The sequence below is a fragment of the Vicia villosa genome, linkage group LG6 (genome assembly GCF_029867415.1).
Source record: "Vicia villosa cultivar HV-30 ecotype Madison, WI linkage group LG6, Vvil1.0, whole genome shotgun sequence".
Taxonomy (NCBI): domain Eukaryota; kingdom Viridiplantae; phylum Streptophyta; class Magnoliopsida; order Fabales; family Fabaceae; genus Vicia; species Vicia villosa.
Genome location: NC_081185.1, coordinates 134,322,983 through 134,338,689, shown reverse-complemented (window position 1 = coordinate 134,338,689; position 15,707 = coordinate 134,322,983). Strand labels below are relative to the sequence as shown.

General features: G+C 32.1%; 1 protein-coding gene across 1 annotated transcript; it reads left to right on the top strand.

Moving 5' to 3' along the window:
• The first annotated feature begins 7,940 nt into the window (after positions 1–7,940).
• LOC131610100 (putative lysine-specific demethylase JMJ16) lies at positions 7,941–12,636 on the top strand. Its single transcript, XM_058881968.1, has 9 exons — positions 7,941–8,123; positions 8,831–9,111; positions 9,274–9,345; positions 9,455–9,532; positions 9,722–10,252; positions 10,356–10,565; positions 10,696–10,857; positions 11,158–11,526; positions 11,613–12,636. The coding sequence occupies exons 2-9, from the start codon at positions 8,878–8,880 to the stop codon at positions 12,465–12,467; spliced, it is 2,511 nt and encodes an 836-aa protein (XP_058737951.1). The 5' UTR covers positions 7,941–8,123; positions 8,831–8,877; the 3' UTR covers positions 12,468–12,636.
• The last annotated feature ends 3,071 nt before the right edge of the window (positions 12,637–15,707 follow it).

Here is a 15,707-nt window from a genome sequence, read left to right as displayed (position 1 = left end):
TACCTATATGCAAACATCTTCCTTTTCGTATATATTATATGTTGCTATGTATGCTTCTCCAAAGGAATTAGATCTTAAACCCTTTTTAGCCTTAATAATGTCTGTATTGGGGTAATACTTGCCTTTGAGGACTCTAGCCACTATGGCATTAGGATTAGTGTGAAGTCTCCGTACTTGCTTAGTCAGAAGTGCTTTATTAAACTCATGAATGGTTCTAAATCATAACCCACCTTATTGCTTATAAGTACACAAAGTTTTCCAATTAGTCCATTGGATCTTCTTATTTTTCCCGCCAATAGTTAGTTGTCAAACTTTTTATATTATGACAAAGGCCTTTTGGAAGAAAGAAAAAGATCATTATATAAGTAAGTATGGCTTGTAAAACCGCTTTTAGGAGAATATCTCTTCCATCATAGGATAGTTTGATGTCTTTCCATTCATTGCTTTTCTTCCTGACTCTATCTAAAATGTAGCTGAAGCTAAGATTTCTAGAGTTGCCAACCTGGGTAGGCAGCTTCAGATAGGTTTTGATTTTAGTCATAGCTGGGATGCTTAAAGTTTGTTGAAAGAAGGCCTTCTTGCTATGATGAGTACTTCTGCTAAACATTATTTCAATTTTCCTATGTTTATCTTTTGTCTTGAGTTCTCCTGGTAGGTATTGATTATGCTTAGGAGCTTTTTTTCCTCTTTCTCCCCAGCTCTGCAAATTATTAAGTTGTCATCTACAAAGAAAAGATGCATTATATTTAGAGTTGTCTTAGCCATTTTTATTACTGTAAACTCTTTTTCCTTTTGTTCATTATATATAAGACTAGAAAAGATATCAGCACAAAGAATAAAGATGTAGGGGGATAGGGGATCTCCCTGTCTAATTATCTCGTAGGATTGTTTCTATATGGTAGCCATTGATAAGAATATATAAAGTAACCGTTTTTATGCAATTCATAATTATGTTGGTGATTTTGGAAGGGAATCCTATAGTGCTTAAGGTTTTTTATGTAAAGTTTCACTCCATCCTTTCATAGGCTTTCTCCATGTCCAACTTGATGCCAACATGTCCATTCTTGTTATTTGTCATTTTCTGAATGTAGTTAAATATCTTGGAGGCTATTATTGTGTTATCACATATCAGTCATTGTTGGACAAAGGCACTTTTATTAGCACTGATAATGCGAGGTAGAATTGGTTGTATTCTGTTAGCAAGGGTCTTAGTGATGACTTTCATGATAACATTAAAAAGGACTATAGGTCTAAATTTTAAAGATTTAACAAGGTTTTTTATTTTAGGGATAAGGCTAATAATGGTATGGTTAAGTTTCTTTGGGTTTCATTATTGTTGAGAATGTTAAGGATAGCTTGTGTCGTGTCTTCCCCAACCACATGCCAGTAGTGGTGGTAGAAGCTGGCTGAATGCAATCCGGGCCAGGGGAGGCATTGCTTTTGAGATTCTTTATGGCTAGATAAACTTCTTCTTGAATAAAAGGTCTCTCAAGTTCCCTTTTCATATCCTTTTTCATTGTAATGAGGTGATATCTAAAGCATTCTTCAGTAGTTATGGTATTTCTGGTTTAAAATTGCTCCTTGTAGAAAATGACTATGACCTCTTGAATCTCTTCCTCTTTATTGGTAGTTGTCGCGATGCGAAAAATACTCGAACGCATCACACGCTCGAAATACAACAGAGTCGCCACTGAAATTTATTTATTTCAAAGGGAAAGGAAAAATATCGATAAACCCCACGAAAGAACAAAGGATAAGATGGTCATCGCAATCAAGAGCAGGTTCAGGAGTGAGTTATGCAAGGGGAAGGTGTTAGCACCCCTCATATCTGTTGTACGTAGCGGGACCCATTTAGTTAGTCTAACGAATGAGTGTTAGTGTGATGTTTGTATTCTTCTAATTATTAATCGAGAAAAGAGAAAGAAATGGTTTTTGGATTTTTTTGTTATTATTGTGCCTGATGAGACTTTGGGTTTCTCTCCTACGTATCTCCATGTGCGATGGAGAACTCAAGGCTACGTAGTTCTAGGTAGAAAATTTCGGTAGGTTGGTTCATTTTAGTGAAAGATTCTTAAGTCGTCTTTGAACGGAAAATATTGTTGCCCAAAACATTGACAATTAAACATTTGCATTACTTCAAGAATGGATGACTGAATCTGGATCGACATAGATTCTTCCCATCATCACATTCGAGTGGAAAACGTTTGATCTTCACATGTGGAAATGTTGTTTGCATTATCGTGGAATGGACAAAGCATCTTTTGTTTATGAAAAGGGTTTTGAATTGAAAAGCCAAAAGACAAAAAGGTTTGAATGTGTTGAAATTGATGTTATAGGATATGGGTGTCAAATGACCAAGATATTCATCTCGTATTCAAACACTTGAGGAAAGGTTAAAAATTCTTCTAGCTCGTCTGTTTAATCATGTTTTATTGAAAAGAGTTAGACGAGTTTAATTTTAACTCCTTAATAGTGGGTGGGAATCAAATGGCCGAGATATTCATCTCGTATTCAAATACTCGTGAATCGTAGGATATTCATCCAGCTCGCTAATTTATTGTCTATTGAGTTCGAACTTAACTCGCTTAATTAAAGTGTTTTGATCGGATCATAATTAATCGAATGGCCAATGTATTCATCTTGTATCCAATTAATTTAGCAAAAGGTAGGAAATTCTTCCAGCTCGTCCATTTAATCCTATTTGTTTATAAAAGATTTTTGCGAAGAAACGGCTTGACGTTGGATCAACCATTTGAAATTTATTATGAAAGTTTTTTAGTTAATCGGAAGAGATACTCGACGTTGGATCGAGCACTCGCGTTGCATTCACCTTTGCGTATGATTTTGAAAAAGACTCGACGTTGGATCGAGTGTTTTTTTATTTTGGAAAAGGGTTGCTTTTAGTTATCACATTATTCGATTATTCAAGTTACCTAAACGAAGATAAAGCAAGAATTAAAAGTGAAACAAAGTACAAGCAAGGGAGAGGGATACATTTGGTTACATGGGGAGAATGAGAATAAAAAACTAAAGGAAATAAAATAAATTACAAAAATAAAATAAATAAAAATAAAAGAAATAATAAAAAAGAAGGGGATGCATTATCAATACAAGAGTGTGAAAGAGTAAAAGAAATAAATGGGCTTAAGGTCCTAGTTCTAAAAAGAAAACCAAGAAAAACAATAAATAAAATAAACAAATGATAAAATGAGGTACAAAATGGGAGTGCAATTAGGAAAATGCTCTAGACTAAATGAGGTAAAAAGAGGGGGTCTCTAATGAATAATGAAATTTCATCTACTCAGTCTCACGGACAAGAATTTAAGCTCAAAATCAACAAATAAACAACAAAACTTTACGACAAAATAAAAAACGCAACAACCCTTTTTTGAATTGATTTGGCCATAACTTGCTAATTTTTTCAGGGAATTAAAGAAATGAATAATGAAAATCCATCTACTCGATCTCATAAACAAAGATCTGTACTCAAAATCATTAAATAAACAACAAGAATTTACAGAAAAAATGAAAAATTAATTCACATTTAATCACTTTTTCATGGAATCAATAGAATTTCCATGCAAAATAGTGATGATTAAGATACTAAATAAATGAAGCAAGAATAAAAATGCAATATAATTAAATAAAGAGTAAGCATAAGAGCCATTAAACAACAACAAATCATTTTTTTCTTATGGAGGTTCAAGAATACTTTTCAACTCTGGATTCAAAATTAATTGAGTTTTCATGCAAAATGGTGATGATTAAGGTATTAAATAAATAAAGCAAGCATAAAAATGCACTAGAATTAAATAAAGAACAAACATAAGAGTCTACATATTCAATAAAAAGGAATAAATGAATAAAGAAAATGAAGGAAAAAAATGAAGAGAGTTTTGGCTTAGTTTATTTAATGATTGGTGGTGAAATTTCTAAATGAGAATGAATTTATTTATAGACTCTAAAAAGGATAGTTTAGAAATTAAGAAAAATGAGATGGAAAGGGTGTGAGTGCATTCTAGAAGCTTATTTAATTAAATAGTGAATAATAATGCAATAAATCTATGAAATAATGATGTAGTAAATGAAAGATATTTTGGGCCTTCTAAAAATTTGATTTTTGTTTTATGATGCATCAAAATGATTAATAAAATTTAAATGGATATTATGACGATAATTCAAATAATCATGAATTTATTTTTCAAAAATTCATAATGAAAAAAAATGAAATTTTAGTCAATTTCTTCAACATGTGAAATACTGACTTTTCTTTGACTTTTTATTACGATGCATGATAATGATCGATGAATACTCCAAATATAATAATGTGATGATTCAAATTATTTTTCAACAATTATCAACGATGAATGAATTTTTAGTCAAATTTCACAACACATGTCTTGGATATGTTTCAATCTTTTAAGAGTTTTATTGATTTCCTTGGTAGGAATACCATTCTTCTGTTTTGCCTAGTGCCACACCTCCTTAAAATTCACATTCAGCTTCTGTTTGATATCTCTCGATAATTTATTATTCCAACTATTAAGAATAATGGATTCGGTCTCAATATCCTCAATCCAAATATTTTTGAATCTCTTAGGTCTATCTTTGTGGTTTCTGGAAGTTTGGTTTAGATTATCCTTCTTAAAATCCAGAAGTAAAGGGTTATGATTAGGCGTAGTTCTAGGAAGATGCATGTTGGTGAATTGAGGGTACATATCTTAATTTTCATCCCTTTGTAGCCATAAAGTGGTCCAGTCTAGCCACCATGTAGCTATCTCCCTGATAATTACTACACCATGTTTCCTTCAAAACTTAGGTCCAACAATTGACAATCGGTAAACGTATTATTTATATGGTTAGTTAGACTGGTGCCAATTGGGTTTCCCCTATTTTTTCATTAGTGCAAGTAACAATGTTCATATCTCCAAAAGTTACCTGTTGGGATAATCATATCTTTGGGCAAGGTTATTTATCATGTTACATGTAAGATATTTTTTGTTAGACTTAAGATAGCCATATATGCCAGTTCCGCTCTAGTTGTCATTATAATTATCAAAATTAGAGAGTCACATATAAATCAATCATATTATTATAATCAAGAATGTACATATCTATATCATTATCGTTCCACATTAAGGCTAGCCCCCGGATTTTCCTTTCCCATTTCTAATACGATCAATGTTATAGATGTTGGTTAGGAGACCAAATTTACTAAGATTTTTTAAGATTTTATCATTACTACACTTTTTGGTTTCAGTTAAGAAAACAATAGAATGGGAGAGAGAGAGAGAGATAGTGTGTGTGTGTGTGTGTGTGAGAGAGAGAGAGAGAGAGAGAGAGAGAGAGAGAGAGAGAGAGAGAGCTTATCATCTATTTTAGAGAACGAATTATTTGGGGGTTTCCCGACCCCCTTACATTCCAGGAAAAAATTTCATGTTTTAGTGGCTTCCTTGTTCTTAAGGCCAACGTGATTGGATATTGTTATTGCTGAGTTGGTGTTTGGAAATTCCTCAATCTCTAAAATCCCTCTCTTTTTGTTTTGTAGGGTAGAGGTATCAACCTTGATATTTTCTTCTTCTTTTTCTTCATCCAATTTTATTTTGGATAATTTCTCTATCATCTCTTTTGGGATGGGGTTATGTTGACTGATGTTGGATTTTAGCATAAGATTGTTGCTTAATTTATTTTTAGTTTGAGGAATCTGTCTTTTCTCTGTTTGGGAGGTTTTCATTCAGGGGTCCAGGAGATTGATTTATGTTATTCCATGACTGGGAGGAATAACTTTTGAACAATGCTCCTCGATGTGTCCCATGAAACCACTATAAAAACAAAACATAGGTAGTTTTTCATAGCGGTAGTCGATCCAATTCACTTTATTATTTCTGTTGCCTATGTACATTTCAAGCATGATATGAATATCAACCTTTAGGTTAACTTTTGCTTTGGCTATTATGGTTTTATCTGGCATTTCAAATACCCCTGTATCAAGGACTTCCCCCTGCATCTCTTCCAATTTTTTGCCCATTTTTGTAGTTTTATCATTAATAAGTAATCCCCAAGATTTGACCCATATCGGAGCTTTGGAGAATTCCAGGGAGGAGATAAAAAATTTCGTCCTACTCCTATAATATTAGCTAGGAGTTCCAGAATAACCATGGGTTTCCTTTTAGGATTCGCCTATGATCCTCGTTGTTGTCAACTGATATTTGGAAGAGACATGAATCTATTTCTTTACTTGATAGATTTCTAGAGTTGCACCATATGTTTGCCAGCGCATATGGCATATACTCCCTCCGTCTCATAATAAATGTCCTATTTGAGCAATGCGCGGTTTTTAAGAAAATGATTGGATGTGTTGGTTTTAGTAAAAAAGTTAATGTCATTTACTAGAATACCCCTATTAATAGTAGTTGAATAACGTGAAAGTTACTAAATAGGGGTATAATAGTGGAAAAATAATAATGATTGATGCATTGAAATTGTAAATGGACAATTAATTTGAGACAAGGAAAAAATGCAAATGGGACACTTATTATGAGATGGAGGGAGTAGTTTTTTATGGATTGGTTTTTCTGTGATTATCTTTCCCAGGATGCTAACTATTTCTTCTTTCTGATGTTCTTGAACTTCTTCTTCCTCGTAGACCATGTAGCATGGAGATTTGGAGTTTGAAGGTTGATTATACCCTTGCATATGGCCAGAAGCTTGTGTTGTCACATTTTAAGGAATACTAAATTGTGTTATGTTACTCTAATTCTCAATCTTTCTGTGGTGTCTTTGACCCCCTTTTCTTGTGTAATGATTTGTCTGTTATGTGCAGCTTGATTTGGAGGAGGGGTTTTAATCAAAACGAATTCATATGAGATTGGTTCTTCAGTGTTGTTGAGGTTGATAGATCTCGTCATTTTGTTGGATTCTGCCATGGTTAAACGACATATTGCAGACGAAGGCATGAACCTTATAGGGTGAGACAATCGCAAAAATGGAGGAGAAAAAAGTCAAAAAAACAGATGAAGCAATAACTCAGAAAGAGACAGAGAAAAAAGCCAAGAAACCAGAGAAAGTCGAACACCCAAAAAAGAGAAAACCAGAAAAACGAAACACCTAAGCAGAGAAGACACACAATCGCGAAAATAAGACAAAATGAAAAAAGAGAGGAAGAAGACAAGGATAGCTTAACTTTTTTTTTTTTTTTTAAATTAAAAACTAGAAAAAGAATTTTTGAAAAGTGTTTCAAACAGATTACTACTTTGTGTATACATTGTTTTCATCCAAAAGAATTTAAAAAATGATACATTAGAAAAAAATGATACATTATTTTTCACAATTTTTATATTTAGAGATCTTACTATTCAGATATTAAAAAATAATAATCATTTCAACTTCTTTATTTTTTGTAAAATATTTTTTTTAGGATTATTAAATATGTTGATACTTTTTTCTAATAAAAATCAATTTTTTTTAGAATAACTGAGATTAATGTCTCAAATTAAAGAGAATTACAATAAACAATAAAATTAAAAAAATAGTTAACACTAATGTTTTATATGTCATTATTCGTTAGTTATATTTTTTAATCAAAAACTTAACAATCATTTATAAGTGTTGTATAAATTTTCTAAAAAAATTCATTTTACACTTTTAGATTTTACAATTAAGATGTGTATAGAATTTCTATAAAAAAATGCATCTTACACATGTAGAGTATACAATTCCAACTTGTAAAATCCTAATAGAGTAACCGAAGTAGAAAAATGCATTAATTCATGACTTATTAAAATTTTCTTAAAAGTTTAGAAAAACATTTAAAATTTCAAATAATTTAAAAATTGAATAGTTGCATTTTTTTTATTGAATAAAACTTACCTAAATTTCACACCATAAAAAATAAATTAAAATAAATAAACGTTTTGTGTTAAATTCCAAATTGACCCAAATGTAGTTGAGTCCCCATCAGACCAGACCAGACCAAAGTAACACAACTCATCTGGCCGGAAAACGTGCTCACTCTTCCTCTTCCGCCGCCACTACCAGTAACCTACGCCACGTTAGCCGCCTCTACAACACGCTACGCCGCAGAGAATTCAGTTGCAGCGGATCAGATCAAAGCTCTACCCAAGGTATATAATACTGAACTACTTGACGAATTTTACTTTCTATCATATAGTGATTTTTTACATTTTCCTTTGGTACCATAGTACTGTACTACTCGCCGAATTGAACTTTGTATCATATAGAATTTTTGACATTAGATTCTGTCTTGCATGTTAAGCCTTAGAACTGAAACTCAAGAAGTGATAACAACTAAAGTACAAAAAGGGAAGTTTTTTACCCTAATGAAATTTGGGATGTTTTAGTGAGTTGTTGTACTTTCACTAGTTTGGAGTTTGAACTGTTGAGTGATCTATAATAATAATAATGACTTAAGGACTCCTGGGTGGGTGGGATAGTTCAACACTTCAACTGATATATGCTAGTTGAATTAAATGAGTGCTAGTTGAGTTAAAGGAGTGTAATATGCAGGAACAAGTTCAATTCCTAGCGGCATCATTTATTTATATTTATAATTATTTATTAATATAAACAAATTATTGATATTTATATATTGCATTATTTCATTTTCTCTTCGTAATACTCCCTCTAGTCCTATTTATAAGAGAAAATTTACTTTTTAGGTTTATTGAACAATCAATGTATCTGAATTTGGATTGTATAATAGATCAAATATATTAATTATTCAATGAATCTAAAAAGTCAACTTTCTCTTATAAATAGGACCAGAGGTAGTATCTTTTAGTACTAAGATTTGTTTGGATTTTGCCTACAGTGATGATGGAAGTTGGCTAAGAAAGCCGATGTTCCGAAATCGAGAGGATGGAAGGTCTTTCAGCTCCACCTGGTTTTGTATCTCTAACATCTTTTTTCTTGAAAAAGGATGACAAGGTTGAGAAAACCAGTAAGTCCGACCCGATCCCCACGAAGACTAAACCTGAGATGGATGACAATACTTCATATAACCCGATTTATGCACATCGGCCATGGATAGTATCGGAGAAGGACAGGTGCAAATCTGAGGAATTTTGCGCTGAGCATCGACCTATGGTTAAGGTGATTTTTCAATTTTCTCCATTATGTTTATAATTTACGCTTTGACTTGGTAGTAGTAAAGAATCAGTTATCTGTTAAAACCTTTAAATGCTATTATTTAATGACTAGTTTGTTTTAAGTATGAAGGCAAATTTACTATGGATTTGAACTTCTTATTTGCAGAATCCCCATACAAATTCTTCTCGTCCAAAAGGAACTGTATATGGATGTCCAAACTGCAGTAATTGTTTAAAGGTAGACTGTAGACATGTCTTTCACCTTAGGTTTCCTTGATGTTATAGAAATGACATCTTCTCCTATATATGTATTTGTTTGGTTTTTATTTATCAAAGCCTTGAACCAGGTAACAGCAAGGTGGCATCCTGAGGATGCAAGAAGAGAAGTTCTGGAAGATGCTCCTATTTTCCGTCCAACAGAAGAGGTACCAACCACTTAACATAATAGTATTAGTATGTATTCACCCATGTGTTTTTATGTGTAACTCATGATTTATATCATCGAATGTGGATTCATATGCTTGTTGAGTTTATAGAATACAGATGAATACTTTATGAAGGCTCTAAAAGAAACTTTGATAATATGGATTCATGTGGTTGTATACATCATGCAGGAATTCAAAGACACACTTGGATACATCGCAAGCATACGTTCCCGAGCAGAACCATATGGAATATGCCGTATTGTCCCTCCTAGGAGTTGGAAACTGTCATGTACTCTTCAAAAAGAGAATGTATGGGAAAGCTCTGAATTTGTTGCTCAAACTCAGCGAATTGATGGGCACCAAGTTCGGCTTGCACAAGAAAGTATGGCTAGCTCTCATGATACTACCGAAAGCAAGAGAAGAAAAGTGATTAAAGGAGAGATGGACTCTCATCTTGGTAATAGAAGCATTTGCACCTCAAATAACGGAAATGTTGAAGGCTGTGACGGTAAGCCTGAATCCGGTCCCAAGTTCACTCTCAAAATGTTCAAGAAATTGGCAGATGATTTCAAGATCCAATACTTCAACTGCAAGGATGAGATTAAGATTACGGGTTCTGATAAAAATGACGCCATACATCAACAGCAAAGGGAGCCATCTGTTGGGAATATTGAGGGTGAGTACGGACGGATTGTTCAAAATCCAACTGAAGAAATTGAGGTATATTGATGAAATTTAAGTGAAACATGTAATGCCCTTTTATATATTAAGTCCTCGATTAGTTGTGAAATATTAATTATGTAATTCTGCGACATTGTTTTAGGTTCTCTGTGGTAATACTTTGGAGGCTGGAGATTTTAGCAGTGGATTTCCAATTCCAACTGTTTCTGACCCTGAATATATGAAATCTGGATGGAACTTAAATAATATGATTTCACTCCCAGGCTCTCTTCTTTCTTTTGAAAACCCTGAAGCTGCACGTAAATTTTCTCCTAGGGTACATGTGGGAATGTGCTTTTCTCCACTTAAATGGGTAATGTCATTGAATTATTGCATCTTTGTTTCTTTCCTAATTTTTTAGGGGGGAAAACTTCCCGATAAAATTCAAAATGCAAATATAGAATCACCTATTTACTATCCTTTATGATCATTTGACAAAACAGAAAGTTGAAGAGCACCAATTGTACTCGTTATGTTACATGCATATGGGTGAACCCAAAGTATGGTATAGTGTCCCAGGAAGATCTGCTGATCACTTTGAAACAGTTTGGAAGAAGTATCTCGGAGATATGAATGCAGGAAAATCTGATTTGCATGATGATCTGGTAAGAATATGATTGTTTCTTGTAATAACATAAACTATAACTGCTACAAAACTGTCCAAAGTCAGTTTTCATGTTATGTTTGGCCTCTCTACTCCAGTTTCGAATGTTATGTATTCTTTTCGCTGTTGATGTAACGTTTAACAATTATAACACTAAAGCCATCAATATCCAATACAGAAAATAAAAGTTGAAAATATTCTTCGGCGCATTCAATTCTATCTAATGGGGTAACTCCCAATCACATGAAATATGAGGTCTGCAATATGAAATATTGATTCTTGATATGAATATTCCGTACAGACTATGCAGTTATCCTGCTCAGTATTGAAGGCAGAGGGTATACCGGTATATCGTTGTATTCAGTATCCTCGTGAATTTGTTCTTGTCTTCCCTGGAGCATATCATTCAGGATTTGATTGTGGTTTCAACTGTTCTGAAGTGGCAAACTTTGCTCCTCTCGAGTGGCTGCCTCATGGACAGAATGTTGTAGAGCAATATTGTGAACAGAAGAGAAAGACATCAATTTCATTCGATAAGTTGTTACTGGGAGCAGCAAGGGAAACTGTGAGGGTCCGCTGGGAAATTGATATACTTATGAAGAGCACGACCGAGAACTTAACGTGTAGAGATGCATATCAAAGAAATGGGATCTTAAAAGAATCTTTGAATGTATGGATCTGACTGCGCAATTTGCTTCTTTCATGTTGGATATACATACCGTATGCAAACTAATTATATTCGTTTCATTTGTGCAGTCTCGCATCAGTAGTGAGAATTTGAAGAGGAAATTTATTTCTACTTCTTTCAAATCACAAAAAATGGATGAAAGCTTTGACGCCAGTTGTAAAAGGGAATGTAGCATATGTCTGCGTGATTTATTCCTGTCAGCTGTTGGTTGTTCGTGTTCAGATGACAAGTTTGTGTGTCTTGATCATGCAAGAAAGCTTTGTTCTTGTCCTTGGACAGACAAAATTCTCCTCTACCGTTACGCAATCAGTGAATTGGAGGTTCTTCATCAAGCTTTGCATGGAAAACTAAGTGCAGTCTATAAATGGGCCAAAGAAGATCTTGGTTTAACTGTGCGCTCAGTTGCCTCCAAGAGATCAAAACAAACCCCAGAGAAAGTAAATGGTTCAGTAGATTCGTCGAAACTACCTATATCACAGTCCACGGTGGATCCATACAACAAGTGGAAACAGCTTAAATCGCAAGGAACACCAAATGCTTTGGCAGGCAAACAGAGCGAAACGGCCTTCCAAGCCAAGCAGTCCCATGGTAGCGCTCACAGTAATTCGAATGTCATTCATCCAAAAATAAACACAACCGTAATTCATTCCGCAGCATCAAATGAGATCAAAGCTAAAGAGAAAACGGCGTTGCACAATTCTGCGGCAAAAAGAATTGGCGAAGGAAGTAATTCATCTGAGATCAAACCTGATAGCAATGCAATTGGTGATAAGCTCACAATTTCGAAGAAAGTAGAAGAACCAAAAGCTTCTGAAGTTTCATCGACTCCAGGCTCGGGTTTCTTGTCTTTTCTAAAAGATGACATTTTCGATGAAGTTTTATCTGATAGTACAAGTTCTTCTAGTTCTTCGGAAACTGACTAGGTGTATTTATCTGACAATATTTATAAGATTTTTTTCAATTGTATTTATTAAAGGGAAAAGCTAACAAGTGCCCCAAGGGACAAGTTAATGACATATTTATAGAAATATTTGCTTGAAACGCGTGCATTCAATGTATTGAAACTTTAAATGACTCTATTGCATTTAATTACATTTAACTTTTTCTAATTATAGTATCCTTAAAATGTGCCCTTAGGGCACACGTTAGCATGACCCTTTATTAAATACTTCCTCCGTTTATTATTATAAGTCGTTTTGGAAAAAAATTGTATTTAAATATAAGTCGCTTTACAATTCCAATGAATAATTAATGCAATTTTTTCTATTATATCCTTAAATATTTATTATTCTCTCTCCTTTCAAGTATATGTCATTAATGAAGGATAATTTTGTAAAAACCTTCATAATTTCTCATTTTCATACAACAATTATTATTTTTCTTAAAATGTGTGAAAAGTCTAAAACAACTTATAATAAAAAACGGAGGGAGTAATACTATAAGCATTACTCTCAATTTAACATTTTCAAACTTTTATATATACTAAAGATGAATGTACCAATATAAAATCAAACTAACGTTTTAGCAGGAAAATAAATGTTCTCTTTCATTTATGTATATATATTTTTTAACTTGTGCACATTAGTTAATTGAGTCAGTTATTTGGAATAGAGAGAATGGGCCAATTTGTTTCAGCTTTAAAAGAATGAATTTTTTCTTTGTATTTTTGAAAATAGATTTTCTAAAACCGTTTTTTAAAATATTACAAATTTTTTTATATTCGTTTTTTCTAAAATGAAACACTAATTTTGACATCTTATAACATAAACATACATAATTGAAGACCAAAACTTTGTCAAAATCATAATTTTTTCAAAAAGTCGTATTTCAAAAATGATTTTTATGAAAATCTATTTGAAATAGCTTCAAAACTAAGTGATTTTTTGAAATTTTGATATCCAAATTTTTTTCCCATAAATAGATGAAATACCTAAAATCACATTTTAAGAATAACTATTCAAACAAAATTTTCATTTGAAGCTTTTATAAAAAGTTTCTTTGTAAAATTTTTTTTCACAAAATTTAATAACACTACAAAAATCATTTTTAAAAAAAGTCAAAACAAACGGGCCCAATATCTTTCTCATTCATTTATGTATTTTTTAAATTGTGTAAATTAGTTTATTGAGTTGATTATTTTGTTTTTTTTTTTATCAAGTGGTCGAAATTTACTCTATAAGACAAAAAAGAACTTTTAGCTTTTAGCTTTTAGCTTTTCAGCTCGTATTAATAAAAAAGCTCTGTTTGGTAACTCTATTTTAGCTTTTAGCTTGTAGCTTTTTTACTAGCTTTTAGCTTTTCTTTCAAAAACTAATTGAAGTAGCTTTTGAGCTTGTAGCTTTTAGCTTGTGAGTTTTTCTTCCATTAATACCCTTATTATTTTAACTAAAATATATTATTACCCTCATTAATTAAAATGTCATTAATGTCATTTTGTATCTATCAGCTAATGAAACAGCTAATTTACCAAACACTCACATTAGCTTATCAGCTATCAGCTGCCAGCTATCAGCTACCAGCTACCAGCTAAAAACTATCAGCTACAAACTAAAAGCTACCAGCTATCAGCTATCAGCTAATTTTACCAAACAGAGCCTAAATATGAACAAGAGATATAACAAGTTCAAACTTATATCCTATATATAATGTCTTTGCACATCTATCAATGAGACTAAATTGATTATTTTGGTATAGAAAGTATCATTTTTCACTTGTGATGCACTTTTATTCATCACACTTTAAGATTTTTCTAACAGATATAAAACATAAAATGGAATAATTTCTTTAATTTTTAAACTTAAAGGTGTCGACTTTAGTTCAACCTTTTTGAAAAAAACTTTTTTTTGACAAAAATGTTCATAAATATGGAGTTTAATGTGTGTTTCTATAGTTCTCGGATTCTAGAATTTAAAATGTTTAATTCAATTAATAAATACAGTGAACGTAAGCACTATATTAAATAAAATGACAATTAACATGTTAAATGCTAAACACAACAAAAATTGTGAATAATTAAAAATATCAATTAAATTCAAATAAAATCATATGTTAGATAAATTAGTTATTTTTTCATTGGTTTTAACCTGCACGATGAGAGTTTCACAACTCTTCGATTGTTTGGATAGAGCAATAGATTTTCTTTGTGAACCTAAATTTAAGAAGGGGCTGTCGTTGTTGAAGTAGACAAAAGCGGGGTCTTAATATTGAGATATTGTGTGTGTGATTTTGCTAACAACACAAGGGACACTCATATTTCTATAAGTTTTAGATCAATATGGACTATAGACACTCAATCATGTCTCAATGGATAACTCGAAAATGTACTTCCGAATTAACCTTGTTGCGTTTTGTAAATCACGTAAAAATGACTTCTACGAAAAATGCAGTTCCAAATTATTCCCTGTTAGCTTCTTTTTTTTTAATAAATAAGGTGAATTTAGAAGTACAGCTTCGGATTAACTCCTCTTTGTTTATACATAATTTCTTATAACATAACCTGTTTAACATAACTTGTTATGAGAATAATTTGAAACACAAAAATTTAGAAAAATGAAATATACATTTAAATTTATCAAAATATATCCAATTTATATCATTGACAATATCAATCTAACATTACATACAAAAAATGAGTCACCAATTAAATACATTGTTAGATAAAAATTAAAATGCATTAAAATATGCATCAATCTATATTTATTGATGGTTCTGTCTTTCACTCTTGCTTATTTGATTCTCTTATAATCTCGCTCAACTTGGTGAATTATTTCATCTTATCCAAAAATTTAGTAAAATGAAATATACATTTAAATTTATCAAAATGTATCCAATTTATATCGTTGACAACATCAATCTAACATTACATACAAAAAATGAGTCACCACCTAAATATATTAGATAAAAACTAAAATGCATCAAAACATATATCACCGCTTAAATCTATATTTATGGGTGGTTCTGTCTTTCACTTTTCATTATTTGATTCTCTTATAATCTCGCTCAACTTGGTGAATTATTTCATCATATCATAAGCACTTGTTATAAGATGTCTCATTTTAGAGAAGCACGTCCATTTTTTAAACAGTGTCAAACCACTAACACAAGGAACAAGAGCAATGGAAATTGCATCGTAATTTTCTTTTCTCTTGTATAGCTTTATGTAT

Bases quoted from the DNA above. Each gene is read 5' to 3' on its own strand.
- LOC131610100 (XM_058881968.1), top strand. From the start codon at position 8,878: ATGGAAGGTCTTTCAGCTCCACCTGGTTTTGTATCTCTAACATCTTTT. The intron at 9,346-9,454 runs GTAGACTGTAGA...GCCTTGAACCAG, and splicing joins ACTGCAGTAATTGTTTAAAG to GTAACAGCAAGGTGGCATCC. The intron at 10,253-10,355 runs GTATATTGATGA...ACATTGTTTTAG, and splicing joins ATCCAACTGAAGAAATTGAG to GTTCTCTGTGGTAATACTTT.